The 16,146-nt window shown below is 43.3% G+C and overlaps 1 protein-coding gene across 1 annotated transcript; it reads left to right on the forward strand.

Annotated features, from left to right (window-relative positions):
• Positions 1–100: 100 nt before the first annotated feature.
• Positions 101–10,367, forward strand: ubtd1b (ubiquitin domain containing 1b). Its single transcript, XM_077000806.1, has 4 exons — positions 101–165; positions 271–1,081; positions 4,767–4,994; positions 5,237–10,367. The coding sequence occupies exons 2-4, from the start codon at positions 997–999 to the stop codon at positions 5,620–5,622; spliced, it is 699 nt and encodes a 232-aa protein (XP_076856921.1). The 5' UTR covers positions 101–165; positions 271–996; the 3' UTR covers positions 5,623–10,367.
• Positions 10,368–16,146: the final 5,779 nt, after the last annotated feature.

Consider the following 16,146-nt stretch of genomic DNA (forward strand, 5'->3'; position numbering starts at 1 on the left):
AATTTGTAAACAAAAACCAAGATAGCGATACTGAATCTATCCAATCACAGACCGTTTCTGGCTTTTCCGTGTGACGTAGAAAAGCGGCCGTTGGCGAGCACGCGCATGCGCGCGTGACGAGTCGCTACAGAGGCAGCTAGGAGCGCGAGACGAGCGGAGCGGAAGGTTCGTTATTTAACGTCAAAAATGTCGAGTGTCTGGCGTTTTACAGACGAACTGCTGTAACCGATCTCACTCTAAACGTTCGCGTTAACATCTGTTTTCCTGCAGCCTTGACCCGGGGCCTCGTAGAAAGCTGTGTAAACTTCCCGACTGGAGATAGCCGCGCTAGCTAACCGAGCTTGTTGCCAGCCAGAAATAACTTGGCCGTGTTGTGGAGTCGGTCGCTCGGCGGCAGCGCGGCGGAGGGACCGCGGGTGTGTGTGTGCGCCCACCGGGGACACGGACCCTGAGGACACGGCCCTTCTGCTGGAGCCATCGCCTTTACATCTGCACCTAGACTCGTTCTAGCCGAAGGTTTTGTGTCGAAGTTGCTTCGCTAGTAGGCTACGTCTCGTGTTTTGTTCGGGTAACTTTAACTAGTCACTAGTGAGCCAGACTAGCCGAACTTCTCGAGTTGAAACCAGGCTCGATAAGGCACGACGATCCGCTCCTGTCAAATCAATCAAATAATACATGTAACACTACAATATGAATATCTGAATGTGCGTAGAAGTTGATGTGAGGCAAACAAGGGCGAAGTCGTGACCCGCTCCGGTAGTTTGAAGGTGAGAACTCGGGGAGGCGAGTCGTGAGGCAGTAGGTGGATGGGAGGGGGAAACCTTCACCCTTTCTGCTACTTTTTTAAACAAGACTTTCCTGGTCGAACAAGAAACTACATGCAGCAGGCGCGTGTTACGCTGAGGAGCTAATAGAGTCGTATGCAGAGTCCTCCCTACCTGTTTAAATCGTAATCAATAGCCAGTAAACAATGTGGCTGATGTATAATTGAGGACCATGGGAGGATGTGTGGGGAGAGAACGCCAGGAGTCCGGCGGACAGGGATCATCTCGCGGAGGAAGAGCACAAAGAAAACGTGGAGGTAAGACCACTGCTTGTTGAAGTTTTCGATCGCCTTCATTATAATGTCTCCGTTTGCATCATGTGCATACATATATAGTCAACGAAGCATAGTTTAAAAGTCTTTTTGTGAAATCGCTTTGTGCCCCGTGTGCAGTTATGTACTTGACAGTGTAGAAATATTTGCAGGACCTGAAATATGTTTTATTCTTTAAAACAGGACTAGTATTCGTTCCTTATTTAAATTACTAGCATATCAGTTGCAAAACAGTATTGCAGTTATTTGTCACCGGTAAGCATAATCAATATTCAGTTCCTTCTACAGGTGCAGAAAGAAAGAGTTTTGGTTTTTGTTTTCCAAAAACGTTTTTCACTTTCGCAGTTTGGTAGTAGATACATCCACCATTTATATTCAAGATATGCTGATGCTATGCTGAGCTGCGAGTTGCCTTTGATAGCCAGACTTGCTGCAATCACTCAGCATTCTGGGGGACGAGATGAGAAGGAAACGCTTGTGAACTTTTACAGCTTTAAGCTACAGCTGCATTGGACGGATTTGAATTGTAATGCCGATGAGGAGCAGATGGTTTATCTCCATTTACGTCCACCTCAGCAAAACCTTGTTTGTCAAATGCAATAAGGATTCTACGTCATGGTTCTTGCTGTAACTGCACTACAAAATTGTATTTATTTGAATTTCATTATATTAATTTCCTCAAGTATGCCCAAATAGAGGAGCTATTTACATATGTCCTCTCATGAACAGGACTAAACATGTTTTTCCTTTCAACAACAAAGGCTATGTTCCCATCAGCATATATTACCATGTTTGTTTTGTAGACGGTTTTACTAAACATGGAATTGATAACAAAATTATAGCAAAAAAAGACAGTGGACATATAACATGTTTAAACTGTAATATTCATGATCTGTCTGGGAAATAATTGCTTTTTGTTAAATACAGGCCTACATAATGCATGTACCATATTATATTGTTAAGTGCATGAATTGTGCTAGAACTCCTGTACCTGTAAGAGCATGCCTAAAGAACATGTTTTTATTAAGCAGACCTTCATTCAGAGATAACGTAGGTAAGACAGAGTTCAAACTGAACTGTAAATATCAGCACTCGTTACACCCCTGAGTTTCCTAGTTACAATGCAAACAAGCAGGCTGTTTTTAAGAAAACATGCTATACTTTGAGAATGTGTGTGTGTGTGTGTGTGTGTGTGTGTGTGTGTGTGTATACCCTACAGTTTATGTATTAACTTATTCAGTCGTTTGAATCATGGTGTATGCTAATTTAGCATCCAACACTAATGGCATTTGTGACACCTTACAAATGTAGTCAATGCAGCAGAGCACATGGGTTATCTTTAGTCACAACTTGGTGTATATATGCTGTGTTTTGGACAAGAGATTAGATTAGCAATTAAAAATTAGTTGCCAGTTGACTATTATGACCTAATGATAACCTAAGTTGTTTGTATTGTATCACTTCCTTCCTTCCTGCCATTTGAACCATATGGTTCATAGTTGCTTCTTTTGAGAAGAAAGCTCCTCTTGTGGTTTGGCAACATACTGCCAAACTGAGCAGACTATGTAGAAATTATTGGGTGTGGGATTGTTGTAGAAGAGTACTGGCATAAGATGAGTTCACTTTAGTCTTCTCTTTGGGCTTTGTAGGAAACCACACGGTATTTCCTCCATGTCTTTCGTTTACAGACATTCCAAGACAATGCTCTATTATTGAGTCATGTTTTTCATATCCTTGCTGCCTGTAACATTTCAGTCCAAAAACATGAAGAAAGTCTTGCTCCCCTTTCCAACCCATCTCTCTCGTTCAGTCACTGCAGTAAGCTACGTAAACGCGGCCGTTTGACTGTACTTCTCTGCCTTGTCAAATCAAACGAGGCCTTCTGTGTTGAGCAACCGTGGGAAGTCCAATGGAGTGTGAGCAGGATCTGTGAGGAGCCTCAATGTCTTTCGGGAGGCGTGCCGGTTCTGCCGCTTCGGCACAGAGAGCGCCGATTACTTCCAGCAGTGCGGCGTGAGCCAGAGCGTAGTGTGCTTAACCAAACGAGACAGCCGAGCAAATCCTGCGCCGTGTCCTGATTACGCGCTACACCTAAGCCGGCCGGACTATAAATAATTTGCTGGGATGAAAGGTGACCTTTTAAAACCCCTCACTAACAGCCAGCTGTCCCACTGCAGTGGCCGCAGGATGGGAACGCCACCCAGCCGCATCTCTCCTCTTCGTCCGCAAAGCTTGCCAAGACGCGTTTACCTCCTCCAAGTACAGTTTGAGACTCCCATATTGGTTGTGAGCTCGTTGCACGTCAGCTGCCATGTGATTGGATGGGAGCCACAGCTGTTTTTGAACCACAGGGCAAGTCTTTGTGCAGGAGAAGGTCAGGTGAAATGCTGTAGGCGCTGTATTCCTTATTGCACACCTCTCATAATGCCTGTTTAGGAGCAGTCCTTGTGGTGGAAACACCTTGTGAAAGAATGGATGATGCGTTTAGTCGATGATTTTATTCTGCACGGGGGTGAGCTTAACATCCATTATGCTACTGGTGTTGCCTTTACCAGCCAAAGTGCTGGTTGGGTTGAGCTTAATGCTCTGCACATCTTCAGGTATAATGTTATTTGCATTTTTTATTGTGTTAAAGCCACAGTGGAAATGGAAGCATCCTCAAGTCCCAATAAACTAATGTACACTGATGATGTATTGAATATTCAAATGAAAGTACAAATGGAAAAATGAATATACATGTGAAACTTTTCTTGTAATTTCAGCCTTTATTGTATAAGGTTTTTCTTTCTGTTGTGTTGTAAATTAACTACTCTAAGGTTTAGATTGATTTGAATTTAGAAGTAGTATTGACCTTGGACACTTTGAGTGAGTGTTTCATGAAACACCAATTACATTTTGGAGATGATATTGGCTCTAAGGGAGTGATCTTTCTACTCTTGATGTTTGCACCTGCATATGAAGGTGTCCCATGTGCGAGTAAGTGAAATAACACTGCCAGGAAACACTTACTGTTCAGCAAAGCTGGGGCAGTTTTAGGTTTTCAGGATTGTAACTGATGTAACAAATTGATGTCCACCATATCCTTGGTTAGCCATGGTGCGGTGATGCAGAGCCCTGTGTGCTCCCAAGAGCTGCATGGTTTGGGCCGTATTTCATGACCATTCGTTTGTTGCCCGTTAGCCATTGACTGATCTGTGTGTAGTTAGCAGTATTCCAGTAGACTGCCCCTGTGAGAGCGCACCACCATCCTCTGGTCCTCTAGTGCTCATGCTCTACTGTTCTCGTCATTTCACTGTGTTCTCAGACAGCAAGGTTTTGTAATTTCAAACCTATTTCCACTTGGACATAGCCATGTGCGTCATGGGGCCCAGATCTTGTTCTGTGTATGTTCTGTATATATAATATTCACATACATTCATCATGCAATAAATAGGCTACATGCATCATAAATGCATATAAACTGCAGAGAATCTGACTTCTATATAATAGACAATTACAAATGTATAGTATACAAATCTACACTAGTTCCTAGGAGGCTGATATGACACTCCTAAGATCTGATGGAGTTACAGCTCATGTCTTGAGTTTTGAACCTTCTGAGTTAATCAGCTGCCTGAACATGTGCCAGTGAGTCATAGTGACTGAGGTAATGAATCCTGTTGCCCCGTAGCCCGCAATGAGCCGCTGAAGAAGGACAAGCCCAGGTGGAAGAGTGACTACCCTATGACGGAAGGCCAGCTCCGGAGTAAAAGGGATGAGTTCTGGGACACAGCCCCGGCGTTTGAGGGCCGCAAGGAGATCTGGGACGCCCTGAAAGCAGCGGCGGTGGCTCTGGAGTGCAGCGACCTTGAGCTGGCCCAGGCCATCCTGGACGGAGCCAGCATCACGCTGCCACATGGTGAGAGGGCCCCACTCTCTACCACGCACCTTCTCACACGCCTTGTGGACTGTTTTGTTTTTTTTGTAGATAATGGTTATAGATTGATTAGATTATGGTCATTTTCATTTAATTTGACTTTTATGATGCTCCTTTCATACTGAATCTGTTCAGACGCTATTGTTGGATTTGATTACTATTTCTACAAATGCTTTTATTGGGATGTACTGCATGTTTGATTTGTTGAATTTTTCCTCTTTTAGGATCCTTGACGGAGTGCTACGATGAACTTGGGAACCGCTACCAGCTGCCTGTCTACTGCCTGGCGCCGCCCGTGAACCTCATCAGTGAGCGGGGCGAGGACGATCTGTCGGAGCAGCCTGAGAATCACTCCGCCCCCAAGAAGGAGTTCCAGCTGAAGGTCCGCCTTTCCACAGGCAAAGACCTGCGGCTGAGCGCCAGCATGGCCGACCCCATCGGCCTGCTGAAGAAACAGCTGCAGGCACAGGAGGGCATCGACGTGGCCCACCAGCGCTGGTTTTTCTCAGGCAAGCTCCTCACGGACAAAACGCGTCTGCAGGACACCAAAATTCAGAAGGACTTCGTCATCCAGGTCATCGTGAACCAGACGACGGCACCCGGATGCTGAGGTCGGGACCGCCGTGGCTGTGGAGGGTGAATCTTTGCGCCTTTTTTTGTTTTGTTTTTAATTAAGCAAAAATGCAACAGTGGAAAAGGACATTATGGAAAAAGGCAGACACCGTGTGCTGCTTTCAGTGTTCTGGTCCAGCATTACTGCTTTAAGCCCAGCAACTGCTGTTTCTTCACCCTGCTGGGTTTTGAGTTCGAGCAACTCGCTGCCTCTGTCTCTCTGGGGCCAACTCCCTCATGCGCTCATTATGCTGACCATGGGGAACCTAATGAACAGCGCAAGTGGATCCAGCTGTGTGTGGCCTGCATCTATGAGCCCTTTTAAAGTCAAGCAATCTGGTGAAAAGACAAACAAGCCAACGTTGATGTTCACACGAGCAAAGTGCCAATATGAGTAGCTTTGGTGGAAAAAACTCCTCATCTCTTGACTATGCATCGTCTGTGAACGCCTAATATTTGCAGGATCAGGTCAGCCCTCGTACCTCAATGGTCCTGCTCCAACAGAAATCTCAAGGTTGCTCTTGCTCCACTTCTCCTTTCTGGATTTATTCAGTGTTTTAATATGATAATCTCACTTGAGCTTCATTTGCACACTTGAATATATGTACAAGAATCAGTACGTATTGTGTGCCTTTTTAAATTGGGAAAAAAAGACGTTCATGTTCAAATTGCTGTTCTTAAGCTGTGTGTGTTTGTAGGGATGGCTTTAAGGCCAGTGTTTTCAACATGAAATCCACGTGTTTTGTAGTGGCTGGCCCCACAAAGATATTCTTTTTTGTCAGGTTCTCAGTTCTCCAATATTTGAAGCTCTGTGTAACAGCACAACTTGACTATGCAATTTACATTTGTAAAAAAAAATGCAATTCTGGCTTTACTTGCAGAAATTTTTGACTAATGAATTTGTCCATGTTCTGTGTAGAGGTCTTCATGTTCGCTGTTCAAACATCTTATGGGCTTGGAGATGGACTGGAAATGATTACTGTACCTGCACATGTAAATCCAGTGCAACATAAACTGATTAATAGGCTTCTCTGTGGCCAAGACTAGCAAATCTTGGTGACTGAATATTTTCTGTCTATATTTCTAATCATCTTGTAGGTGGAAAGCCATAATCAATGGCTGTCTCTCAGTAGGCTGCTTCAGCCTGTCTAGCAGTACCTTTAATCAATGTGATTCTTCCTTGTCAAACCTTCCTCGGTTGTTTTCCCCAGTCTGTCAGTGTTTTACTGTGAGGGTGTGTTCCTGCTTGGCTTGTTTTGGAGTTCTGGTGAACTCTGGTCTGTTCAGGCTGGGCTCATTTGGACACGTGTGAAAGTCTCGGATGCCTTCCAGCCGTGGTCTGTTTTCAGAAACTGTCTGTGTGAATACCAACCGCTGTAACGGGAAATGATCGAGGCATGCTGCATTGTGGACGCACGTCAGGAAGTTGAGACGTTCAATCCCCTGTGAAGCCATAAAAACCATTTGCTGGCTTAAATATCAAAATGTTACTTGATAGAATTCCTAAATTTGCACTTTTTAAAAAGGTATTCTTGTATATTTTCATCTTTGAAAGTGTCTGTATAATTAAAGGCTACAAAAGATCCTGACATTAAATTGTCAAATTGCTCTGTTGTTCATAATACTGGGATTTTCCTGTTTGCTAGTACAACAAAGAAAGGAAATAAAGTGATACGAGATGGAAAGCTGCTGTGTGTGACTTCATCTTCACCAGAGAATGTTGTGAATGTGACATCTGAAAAGAGACTTTTAGGGAAGGAAACTAGGGCTCCGGCCCCTCTACGGTGTGGGCTTACATTGAGTGATTCAGTTCAAATTTAAACCTTCATTAACAAACCTGTACCAAATAATTGTATACCGTTCCTTGACTTAAGGTCCAAAACTAAGACTCTTGGGTGTGTATGCGCAGTTAAAATGTGGCAAAGCCACTAACGCTGCCTGCAGGCCTGGGTGGCGCGGGCTGAGAGGAGCACTGGGGCTCCGTGCTGTCGTCTGTGTTAGCTGACCTTGGAGCCGCTCCGCTGATCCACCGGCTGGCCCGCTGTGTTGGTCTCAGGACTTCCACTTTACCACTTAATGGTCTCAGCACCTCGGGGCTCCCACTAGCACCTGCTCCATGCTACCTTCATCACAGTCCACTCAACCTGTGACGCCATGTCTCTGCACATGCCTACATGCACCTGTTTCTGGTGGAGAGTACATGGGTTTACACAGGTGTCCCCAGCACAACACCCCTACGGACGGTACGTTGAATAGTTGAATATTATTACCTAATGTCTTTTTCACTAAAGCTACTACTGTAACAACACCATCATAACACATTTCCCATGTTGCAGGTTTGGTCAAGAGAGAACAGGATATGTGTTGTAGTAAAGTCTACAAGATGCAGAGAACTGAGTGAAATGTCTGTTTGACTTATCTCTGGCTGGCTGTTAATCCTGTCTGCAGAACCTCAAACTCTCCTGCAACGACACAAACACATTAAAAAAACCTTCAGTTTTATTATTTGGCCCTTAATTTGGAAATGTCACACTTTTGAAGTGTCTGTGAAGTGAAGTAATATACTTCACTATGAAATAGTGGACCTATTTCTATATCTTAATGTTTTGATATTGTATCATCCATTTCCATATGTATGATGTGTATACTCTGTGGGTGGAACAGTCCTGCCTTTTGTCTGTTCCAAAGTCCAAATGCTGTTTTTGTGAGGACATTCCTCTCAGTCCATGCTTCCCCAACCTGCAGGCAGAATTGGTGGCTTTGCCACATTTTAACTGTACATAGACTTGGGTTTATTAGTTTTGTACCTCTACTGGAACAGTAAACAATCATTGTTAACAGGTTTGTTAAAGAAAATTAAGGTTTAAATTGTAATTACATATATAACGTCAGTGCTCAACTGCAATAACACTGCCATCTAGTGGAATAACTGCCAACCATACACATTTGTAGTGGCACAAGTTTACAATGTGTTATCAGAATCAGGGGGGTATTCCAGAAAGCGGGTTTATCAAACTCTAAACTTAACCCTGAACTCTGAGTTGTCTTACCCCAATCTGACATACTCGGAGTTTTCGGTTCCAAAACGGCTGATCGGAGTTAAAGTCATCAGGGTCGCTCAACTCTGAGTAGGTTGACCCAGACAGAAGCGCGTTCACGCTTCAATGTCAGGAAAAATGAAATAATAAAACATTACAGTGAATTTGACTGTAATGTATACTAAAAGGTTACAGGGTGGATGGTGGGGTGGCTGGTGGTGCATGGTTTAATGTGAAAAGCAGTGATTGCAGATGGAGTCTCTGACAATTCCACCATCTCTGTTGTCACCCACATGCATGTAAGGTTCCTCATCTGTGGGTAGGTCAGAGATGGTAGGCTGTCGCTCTTCCTGGATGGTTGCAATGTTGTGTAATAGCCAAAAACCTAGGCGTCATACTCGACTCCGACCTATCATTTGATAAATATATAGATAATACTACTAGGATAGCTTTTCTACATCTCCGCAACATTGCCAAATTAAGAAATGCATTATCACAGGATGATGCAGAAAAATTGGTGCACGCCTTTGTTAGCTCTAGACTAGACTACTGCAATTCACTACTGTCAGGATGTTCAAATAGGAATCTAAATAAACTTCAAGTAGTTCAAAATGCCGCAGCTAGAGTTCTGACCAGAACTAGAAAATTTCAGCATATTAGACCAGTCCTATCAGCCCTGCATTGGCTCCCAGTTAAATTTCGTATTGATTTTAAAATTCTATTATTAGCATTTAAAGCACTACACGGGCTTGCTCCTGAATACCTCCAGGAACTTATTTCCTACTATGAACCCCCACCTCAACTAAGATCACAGGGTGCTGGTCTGTTATTAGTTCCACAAATTAACAAGGTAACAGCAGGGGGAAGAGCCTTTTCTTATAAGGCCCCCCAGCTTTGGAATAATCTTCCTAAATGTGTCGGGGACTCTGACACAGTCACAATCTTTAAATCTAGGTTGAAAACCCACTTATTTAGTCTAGCATTTGATAATTAATATCCCCCTTAGATAAAGGTACAGATCCAGGGGTTCATAGACGAAGGGTTTTATGGTAGACTGGGGTGCTGGTGCTGTCATCCTGTCACTGCTCGTGGTCACTCAAGTTTGTTGACAGTGCAGTGGACGGATGCCATTGTCTCAGAATGCCCCCAAGCCTATGTTACCTTCTGGTTCTGCCTTTTTTTTAGCTAGGCTGTAATAATTTAACTTAGTGCCGGAGTTGCTGCCACACTCCAGAAATGTTTATAATTTTACCTGTCCTGTATATGTCCTCATACAGAGCTAATTTTCCCTGTTTCATTTCTCCACATGGCTGCCCGCCTGCTTGAGGTATAATGAGATGAGGAGAGACAAGCGATCCATCCTGGCCGGCCACCTCCTGCCTAACCGGATGCCTACACCATGATGGACATTATTACATCTTTTTCGGTCTAAATGGACATTATTGCATCTTTTACATTCTGTCTACATTCTGTCTATATTGTTGTTGTTGTCATGGTGACCGGTGTCGGCCAGAGGAGGATGGGCTCCCCCCCTGAGTCTTGGTTCCTCTCAAGGTTTCTTCCTCATGCAAAAACTAGGGAGTTTTTCCTTGCCACTGTCGCCCTTGGCTTGCTCACTGGGGGCTAGGACTCGGCACTTGTAAAGCTGCTTTGTGACAACAACTGTTGTAAAAAGCGCTATATAAATAAAATTTGATTGATTGATTGATTGTAATACTACATATGCCATTATTATGTGGCACGCCCTATCAGGGGTAACTGAGCCCCTTCAGGCACTGAAACCTGGCCTCAAGGATTCCTAGGGTCATTTAAATTCTTGCCCTGGTTTTGCTGTGAGCCTGATTGTAGCGGGACTGTGGTCCAGGTGCAGGATCTGAATAGGGAGTCATAAGGTAGGCATGAAGGAGGCTGTCAGTACGATCTCTTAGTATCCTCTGATAAAGGACACATTTCTTTTCTCATACTGCTAGACCTCAGTGCTGCTTTTGACACCATTGATCATAATATTCTACTTAATAGGCTGGAGACACTCATTGGCATAAGAGGTCAAGCACTCTCCTGGTTCAGGTCCTACCTAACAGATCGTTACCAATTTGTACTAGTAAATAACGAATGCTCAGAGCATTCTAAGGTAAAGTATGGTGTCCCACAAGGATCTGTACTGGGTCCCATATTATTCTCATTATATATGCTACCACTGGGCAGCATTATTTGTAGGCATGATATTAGCTTCCATTGCTACACAGATGATACTCAGTTGTATATGGCGTCTAATTTTCTTCAACTAAATTCTGACAAGACTGAGGTGCTGATTCTTGGGCCTAAAGCTGCTAGAAGCAATTGGGCTGATATTCCCCTTACCCTAGATGGTTTTTCAGTAACACCTAAATCTACTGCAAAAGGTTTAGGTGTCACTATTGATTCTGATCTTTCATTTGACGCACATCACTAAGGCTGCCTTTTTCCATTTAAGTAATATCGCCAAGCTGAGACACTTACTTTCATTAGCTGATGCAGAGAAGCTGGTCCATGCTTTTGGCTCGTCAAGATTGGACTACTGTAATAGTCTTCTAATTGGATGCTCTAAACAGTCCATAAAGAAGCTACAACTTGTACAAAATGCTGCAGCTAGAGTCCTAACTAAGGCTAGGAAATTCGATCATATTAGTCCCACTCTCGCCGCATTACACTGGCTTCCGATTAAATATCGCATTGAATTTAAAGTTCTTCTGTTAACCTTTAAGGCGTTAAATGGTCTTGCCCCACAATATCTGAGTGCAGAGGCAGTCTTTGCATAGAGGCGTTGCTAGGCAATTGCCTTGGGCCCCTCCCACTGTAGGGCCCCCTTGTCTAGCTAAAGCCAGGTTCACACTACACGACTTTTCAGTCATCAGGTTTTTGTGCCGTTCGCACTACACGACTGGTTGTGCTGTAATCGCGAGTCTTTCAGCTGTTGTGGCTTTCACACTACATGACTGATCGCCGACTCATCTGGCTGCCGTCCAAAAACACAAGAACACGAAAACGAAACACTCGCGAGAACCAGTAACACCACGTAGAAGATAAAAACAATGTACATGTACTCCACATTTTCGTTATTATTATTTTTTTTACCGTTTAACCACTCCATAGTCCCAAATTGCCAGAATTATTTCATCTCTCCGTTGCAGTGGACATAGATATAGTCAATCGCACTATTTCTCCAGTGCTGTCACAATAACTTAAACACAGTGTTGTAGTAAAGTTGTATGAAGCTAGACGCTGCTGTTGACTCACAGTCGCTGACTGCTAGATATTAAACATGCTAGATATCTGCCGGTCGTCTGCGATGAGTTGGCGACGGCTCGGCGAGCGTCTTTCAGCAGTTCACGCTACATGATTGAGCGAGCGCCGAATGATCCCCGATTTGCCTCCGACCACAGTTTCTGTTGGCGATCTACAAAAACAGTCGGCGACTGGAAAACCAGCCTAAAATCGTGTAGTGTGAACCTGAACTTATTTCTCGCATATTAATGTTGATGGGCCCCCTAGCTAAATTCGCCTTGAGCCCCCAAATTGCTAAGTCCGCCACTGTCTGAGTGAACTCATTGCTTACTACAACCCATCTCACCCTTTGCGCTCCCAAAATGCTGGATTTCTCCTAGTTCCAAAAATTTGTAAGACTACAGCCGGAGGCAGAGCTTTTTCCTTTAAAGCCCCTCATTATGGAATAGCCTTCCAGCTCCAATCCGAGATTCTGACACAGTTCCAATCTTTAAATCTAGACTTAAGACTCACCTATTTAATCAAGCCTTCACCTAATATTCCCCTTGTAAGGTTTAGGGGCTCGGGGGCCCCCAGACGTTGAGATTTCTGGTGATCTGAGATGTTGATGCTGTCATCCAGCTGTGTCATGGCATCACTCTAGTTATGACAATGACTTGTGATCGAGGGGACTTTGGCCGGGGAACAGGAGCCTTGACTGTTGCTGTGGAACTTTGGAACCACCCTGTGACCCAATGGAGGATGGGTTCCCTTTTGAGTCTTGGTCCTCCCGAGGTTTCTTTAAGTAGATGGGTTGGTACAGCATCTAGTATGCATGTGGAGGGTTTAGCAGATTTCACCAGTGAAATAAGCTCCTCACGACCAATTGGGGAGAAGGACTCTAACAGGGCACCAGAGCTGACCAGACAGCTGTCAAGGTGCATTGGCATGTTGACAGGCTCTGAGATAGCACTACAATTTTTTTCCCTAATTTTATCAATCTTATCATTAAAGAATTTCATAAAATTGTTACTGCTACACTCTAGTGGAATTAGAGAATTGATTTGTTCGTGACTCCTCGTAAGGCTGGAAACAGTTTTAAAAAGGAGTCCTGAATTGTTTTTATGTTTTTCTATTAAGGCCGATAAGTATAAGGACGTATGAAGGGCATACTTATATTCAATAAGGCTGCTTTTCCATGATAGTCTATACACTTCTAACTTCGAATTTCACCATTTACGCTCCAGGATCCGCGCGGCTCGTTTGAAACTACGCGTGTGCTCATTGTACCATGGCACTATTCTTCTAACAGTGGCTCTCTTATATCGTAATGGCGCAACTTTGTCTAAAGCTGTACGAAGAGAAGTCTCGACATGCTCGGTGAAACTCTCTAGTCCTTCCGGAGCTACAGGTGGATCAGTGTTTGTCAGACCCGGTAAGATATCAGTGAGCGCGGCTATGGTGCTGGGTGTTATAGTTCGTTTAATTTGGTAGCGGGGTGGCCAATGAATACAGTCAGTTAAACACAACAAGTGAGAAAATTAACAATATGGTTTAAGATATATTTATCATTTTGTTTTTATTTTGATAAATTTTTTTGCCTCGTTCCACACAGCTGTTTTGCTGTGTATAATGTCTCAGCATTGTGGCAAACATTTCATTAGGAACATAAAACGGATTGTTTGACTAAAATAAGCAAACTATTGCTCAAATGATTCCTGAATAAATGAAGGAAAAAGCAGCTTGTCTATTATTTTGAAAGTAAACTTTTTAAAGTGGTATTTTGTAGACCAGTTTATGCTGAATAGAATGGGCCCAGCCATATTTAAACAGATCTACAGAGTCTCTGAATCATCCAGCCTCAGTATGTGTGAACATTGTGACTGGTTCATAGTATGAAGAAATGTTTTGGAACAAAAGACTTGTTCCTTTTTCTAAAGACTGCCATGGGTTAAAGACAAAATGTTATAAAACTACACAAGTGGCATCAATTAGTGATACAAATCTTTGGAATTACTATTTATAAACCAATAAAACCATTTTGCTTTTGTAAGCTAAAGTGTTTTTGAGAGAGGTTGAATTTAGCCAGTTTGCTAGCCAGTTACAAAATGATTGCAGGCACAGGACAAAGCTAGTTTACTAGTAACTAAAAATATTTTTGACATATTGACTCTAAGATTAACATTAGACAAATGTATCACAGGTAATCAGAAATATCTGAAATCACTTACATTGCACTTTTCTGATTTCGAATTATTGGGTAAGCTTTGATGCAGGAGAATATTTTTTGAAGTTGTATGGAATAGTCAGTGGAACTACCAGCATTTTCACATGACTCCCTCTTCTACCAGAGAGTGCCAAATGGCAGTGCTGGGGTAATTTGCATCGCACTAGGCCATTCTTTGTTATGTACATGCAGCCACTACTAGGTAATGCTAAACGGGGCTGGATGGGTGATAGTGTGAACTATGTTGATCCATTGACTCAGATGGAGAAGCAAAAACCCTTTCAGAACAATCTGACCTTTAGCTATTTTGACCAATCAGGTAACAGGGATGGGTGTGATGGGTGGTAGTGTGAACAATGATGATAACGATTATGTATGTATCCACCTACATGTGGGTGGATAAAAATCCATGTCACCACACATATCTCACTTACTCTGTTGACTGAGAAGCAAAGATGGCAAAGGCTTACAGTACACAGCAGGCTTTGGACAAGATCCTCAACCATGTCAACCCCTGTGACTCAGATGGAGAAGAAATAATTCTTGATCAGAGTAGTGACTCTGAAATCTCTTCTGGTAAGATTTCCTAAATTTCCTATTTTTGTTTGCTGGTTATGGCTGTTGTTTTTGTAAGAGACACACTGCAAAAAGTACCATCTTTATAAGTTAAAATTGCTCAAGAATATTATTCTATTTCAAGTAGCTGGGGTTTTTTTTGTATAAATTTATGTAAAAGTATCTGTACCTATTGGCAGTTGTTTTTTCAAAAGACAAAAACTACTTAAAAATAAGGTAAAAAAAATCTGAGCTATTTTGACTAATCAAAATGCCACTTTTTGCAGTGTGAAAACAATCCTACATTAATACAGAGGAGGCATACATGAGATGTTTTGGAATTATATTTCAAATATTATGTTTGTGTCAATTGTACATTATTTCAACCTTTCACTAATCGAATCTCAAATATATGGTCCTGTAGATGAGGAGACTTCATCACCTCCAGAAAAGAGAGGTCGCATGGAGACACACGAGTGGCTGACAGAGACGGCAAATGACGGCACAGTGTGGCGTGAAGAAACGATCGGAAGACATCACGGAAGGCATCACAGCCCAATTGAATGCAATCCCACGAATGGAGAGCCAACTGCTTTTGCCAGAATAAAAGTGTCGAGTCGCTTACAGAGTTTCCTCTGTTTCATCTCTCTGGAAATGCTTCGGACCATACAGGCGTGGACTGTCCAGCATGCACGCCAGACAAAGCATGAAAACTGGTTCATGACCCTCCCTGAACTAATGGCGTTCATTGCAATCCTCATCCTGCGAGGGATTGTCCGCCTGCCAGCGGTGCATGACGCATGGTCTGCAGCACTGGGAGTGCCCTCCATCAGCAAGATTATGGCGCGAAACCGCTTCCAGGACATCATGCGGCACCTACGCTTCGACGACAAGGACACACGCAGTGAACGAGCTGCAAATGACCCGTTTGCTGCAGTCTCTAATGTTTGGGAGTCTTTCGTTGCCAACTGCATCACTTCTTACAACCCAGGAAGGCATATCACCATAGATGCGCAACTTTTTCCAACTAAGACCCATTGCAGTTTTCTTCAGTACATTGCAAATAAACCTGACAAGTTGGGGATAAAGTTCTGGGTGGCATGTGACCTGAAATCTAAGTATGTATGCAACATCATCCCATCTCTTGGCAAAGACTCCAGTCGTCCCATGGGGGAAAGACTATCGGAAAATGTGGTGATGAAGCTGATGGAACCATTTATGGATGAAGGAAGAACTGTTACCACAGACAATTTTTTCACCTCATTGTCACTAGCACAACGATTGCTCGGCCGGAAGACCACCCTCCTTGGCACAGTAAACAAGATTCGTCATGAGCTTCCAGACTCTGCCAAAAAGACTTTGGATCGTGAGGAATTCAGTACACAGGTGTTTTCAACCTCTGGTGCCACACTGACCGTTTATGCGCCCAAACGGAGAAAGACCGTCTGCATACTTAGTA

The sequence above is a fragment of the Brachyhypopomus gauderio genome, chromosome 3 (assembly GCF_052324685.1).
Source record: "Brachyhypopomus gauderio isolate BG-103 chromosome 3, BGAUD_0.2, whole genome shotgun sequence".
NCBI classification, from domain to species: Eukaryota; Metazoa; Chordata; class Actinopteri; order Gymnotiformes; family Hypopomidae; genus Brachyhypopomus; species Brachyhypopomus gauderio.

Excerpts from the sequence above, each read along its gene's own strand:
- ubtd1b (XM_077000806.1), top strand. The coding sequence starts at position 997 with ATGGGAGGATGTGTGGGGAGAGAACGCCAGGAGTCCGGCGGACAGGGA. Across the intron at positions 1,082-4,766 it reads AGCACAAAGAAAACGTGGAG|CCCGCAATGAGCCGCTGAAG; the intron begins GTAAGACCACTG and ends GTTGCCCCGTAG. Across the intron at positions 4,995-5,236 it reads CAGCATCACGCTGCCACATG|GATCCTTGACGGAGTGCTAC; the intron begins GTGAGAGGGCCC and ends TTCCTCTTTTAG.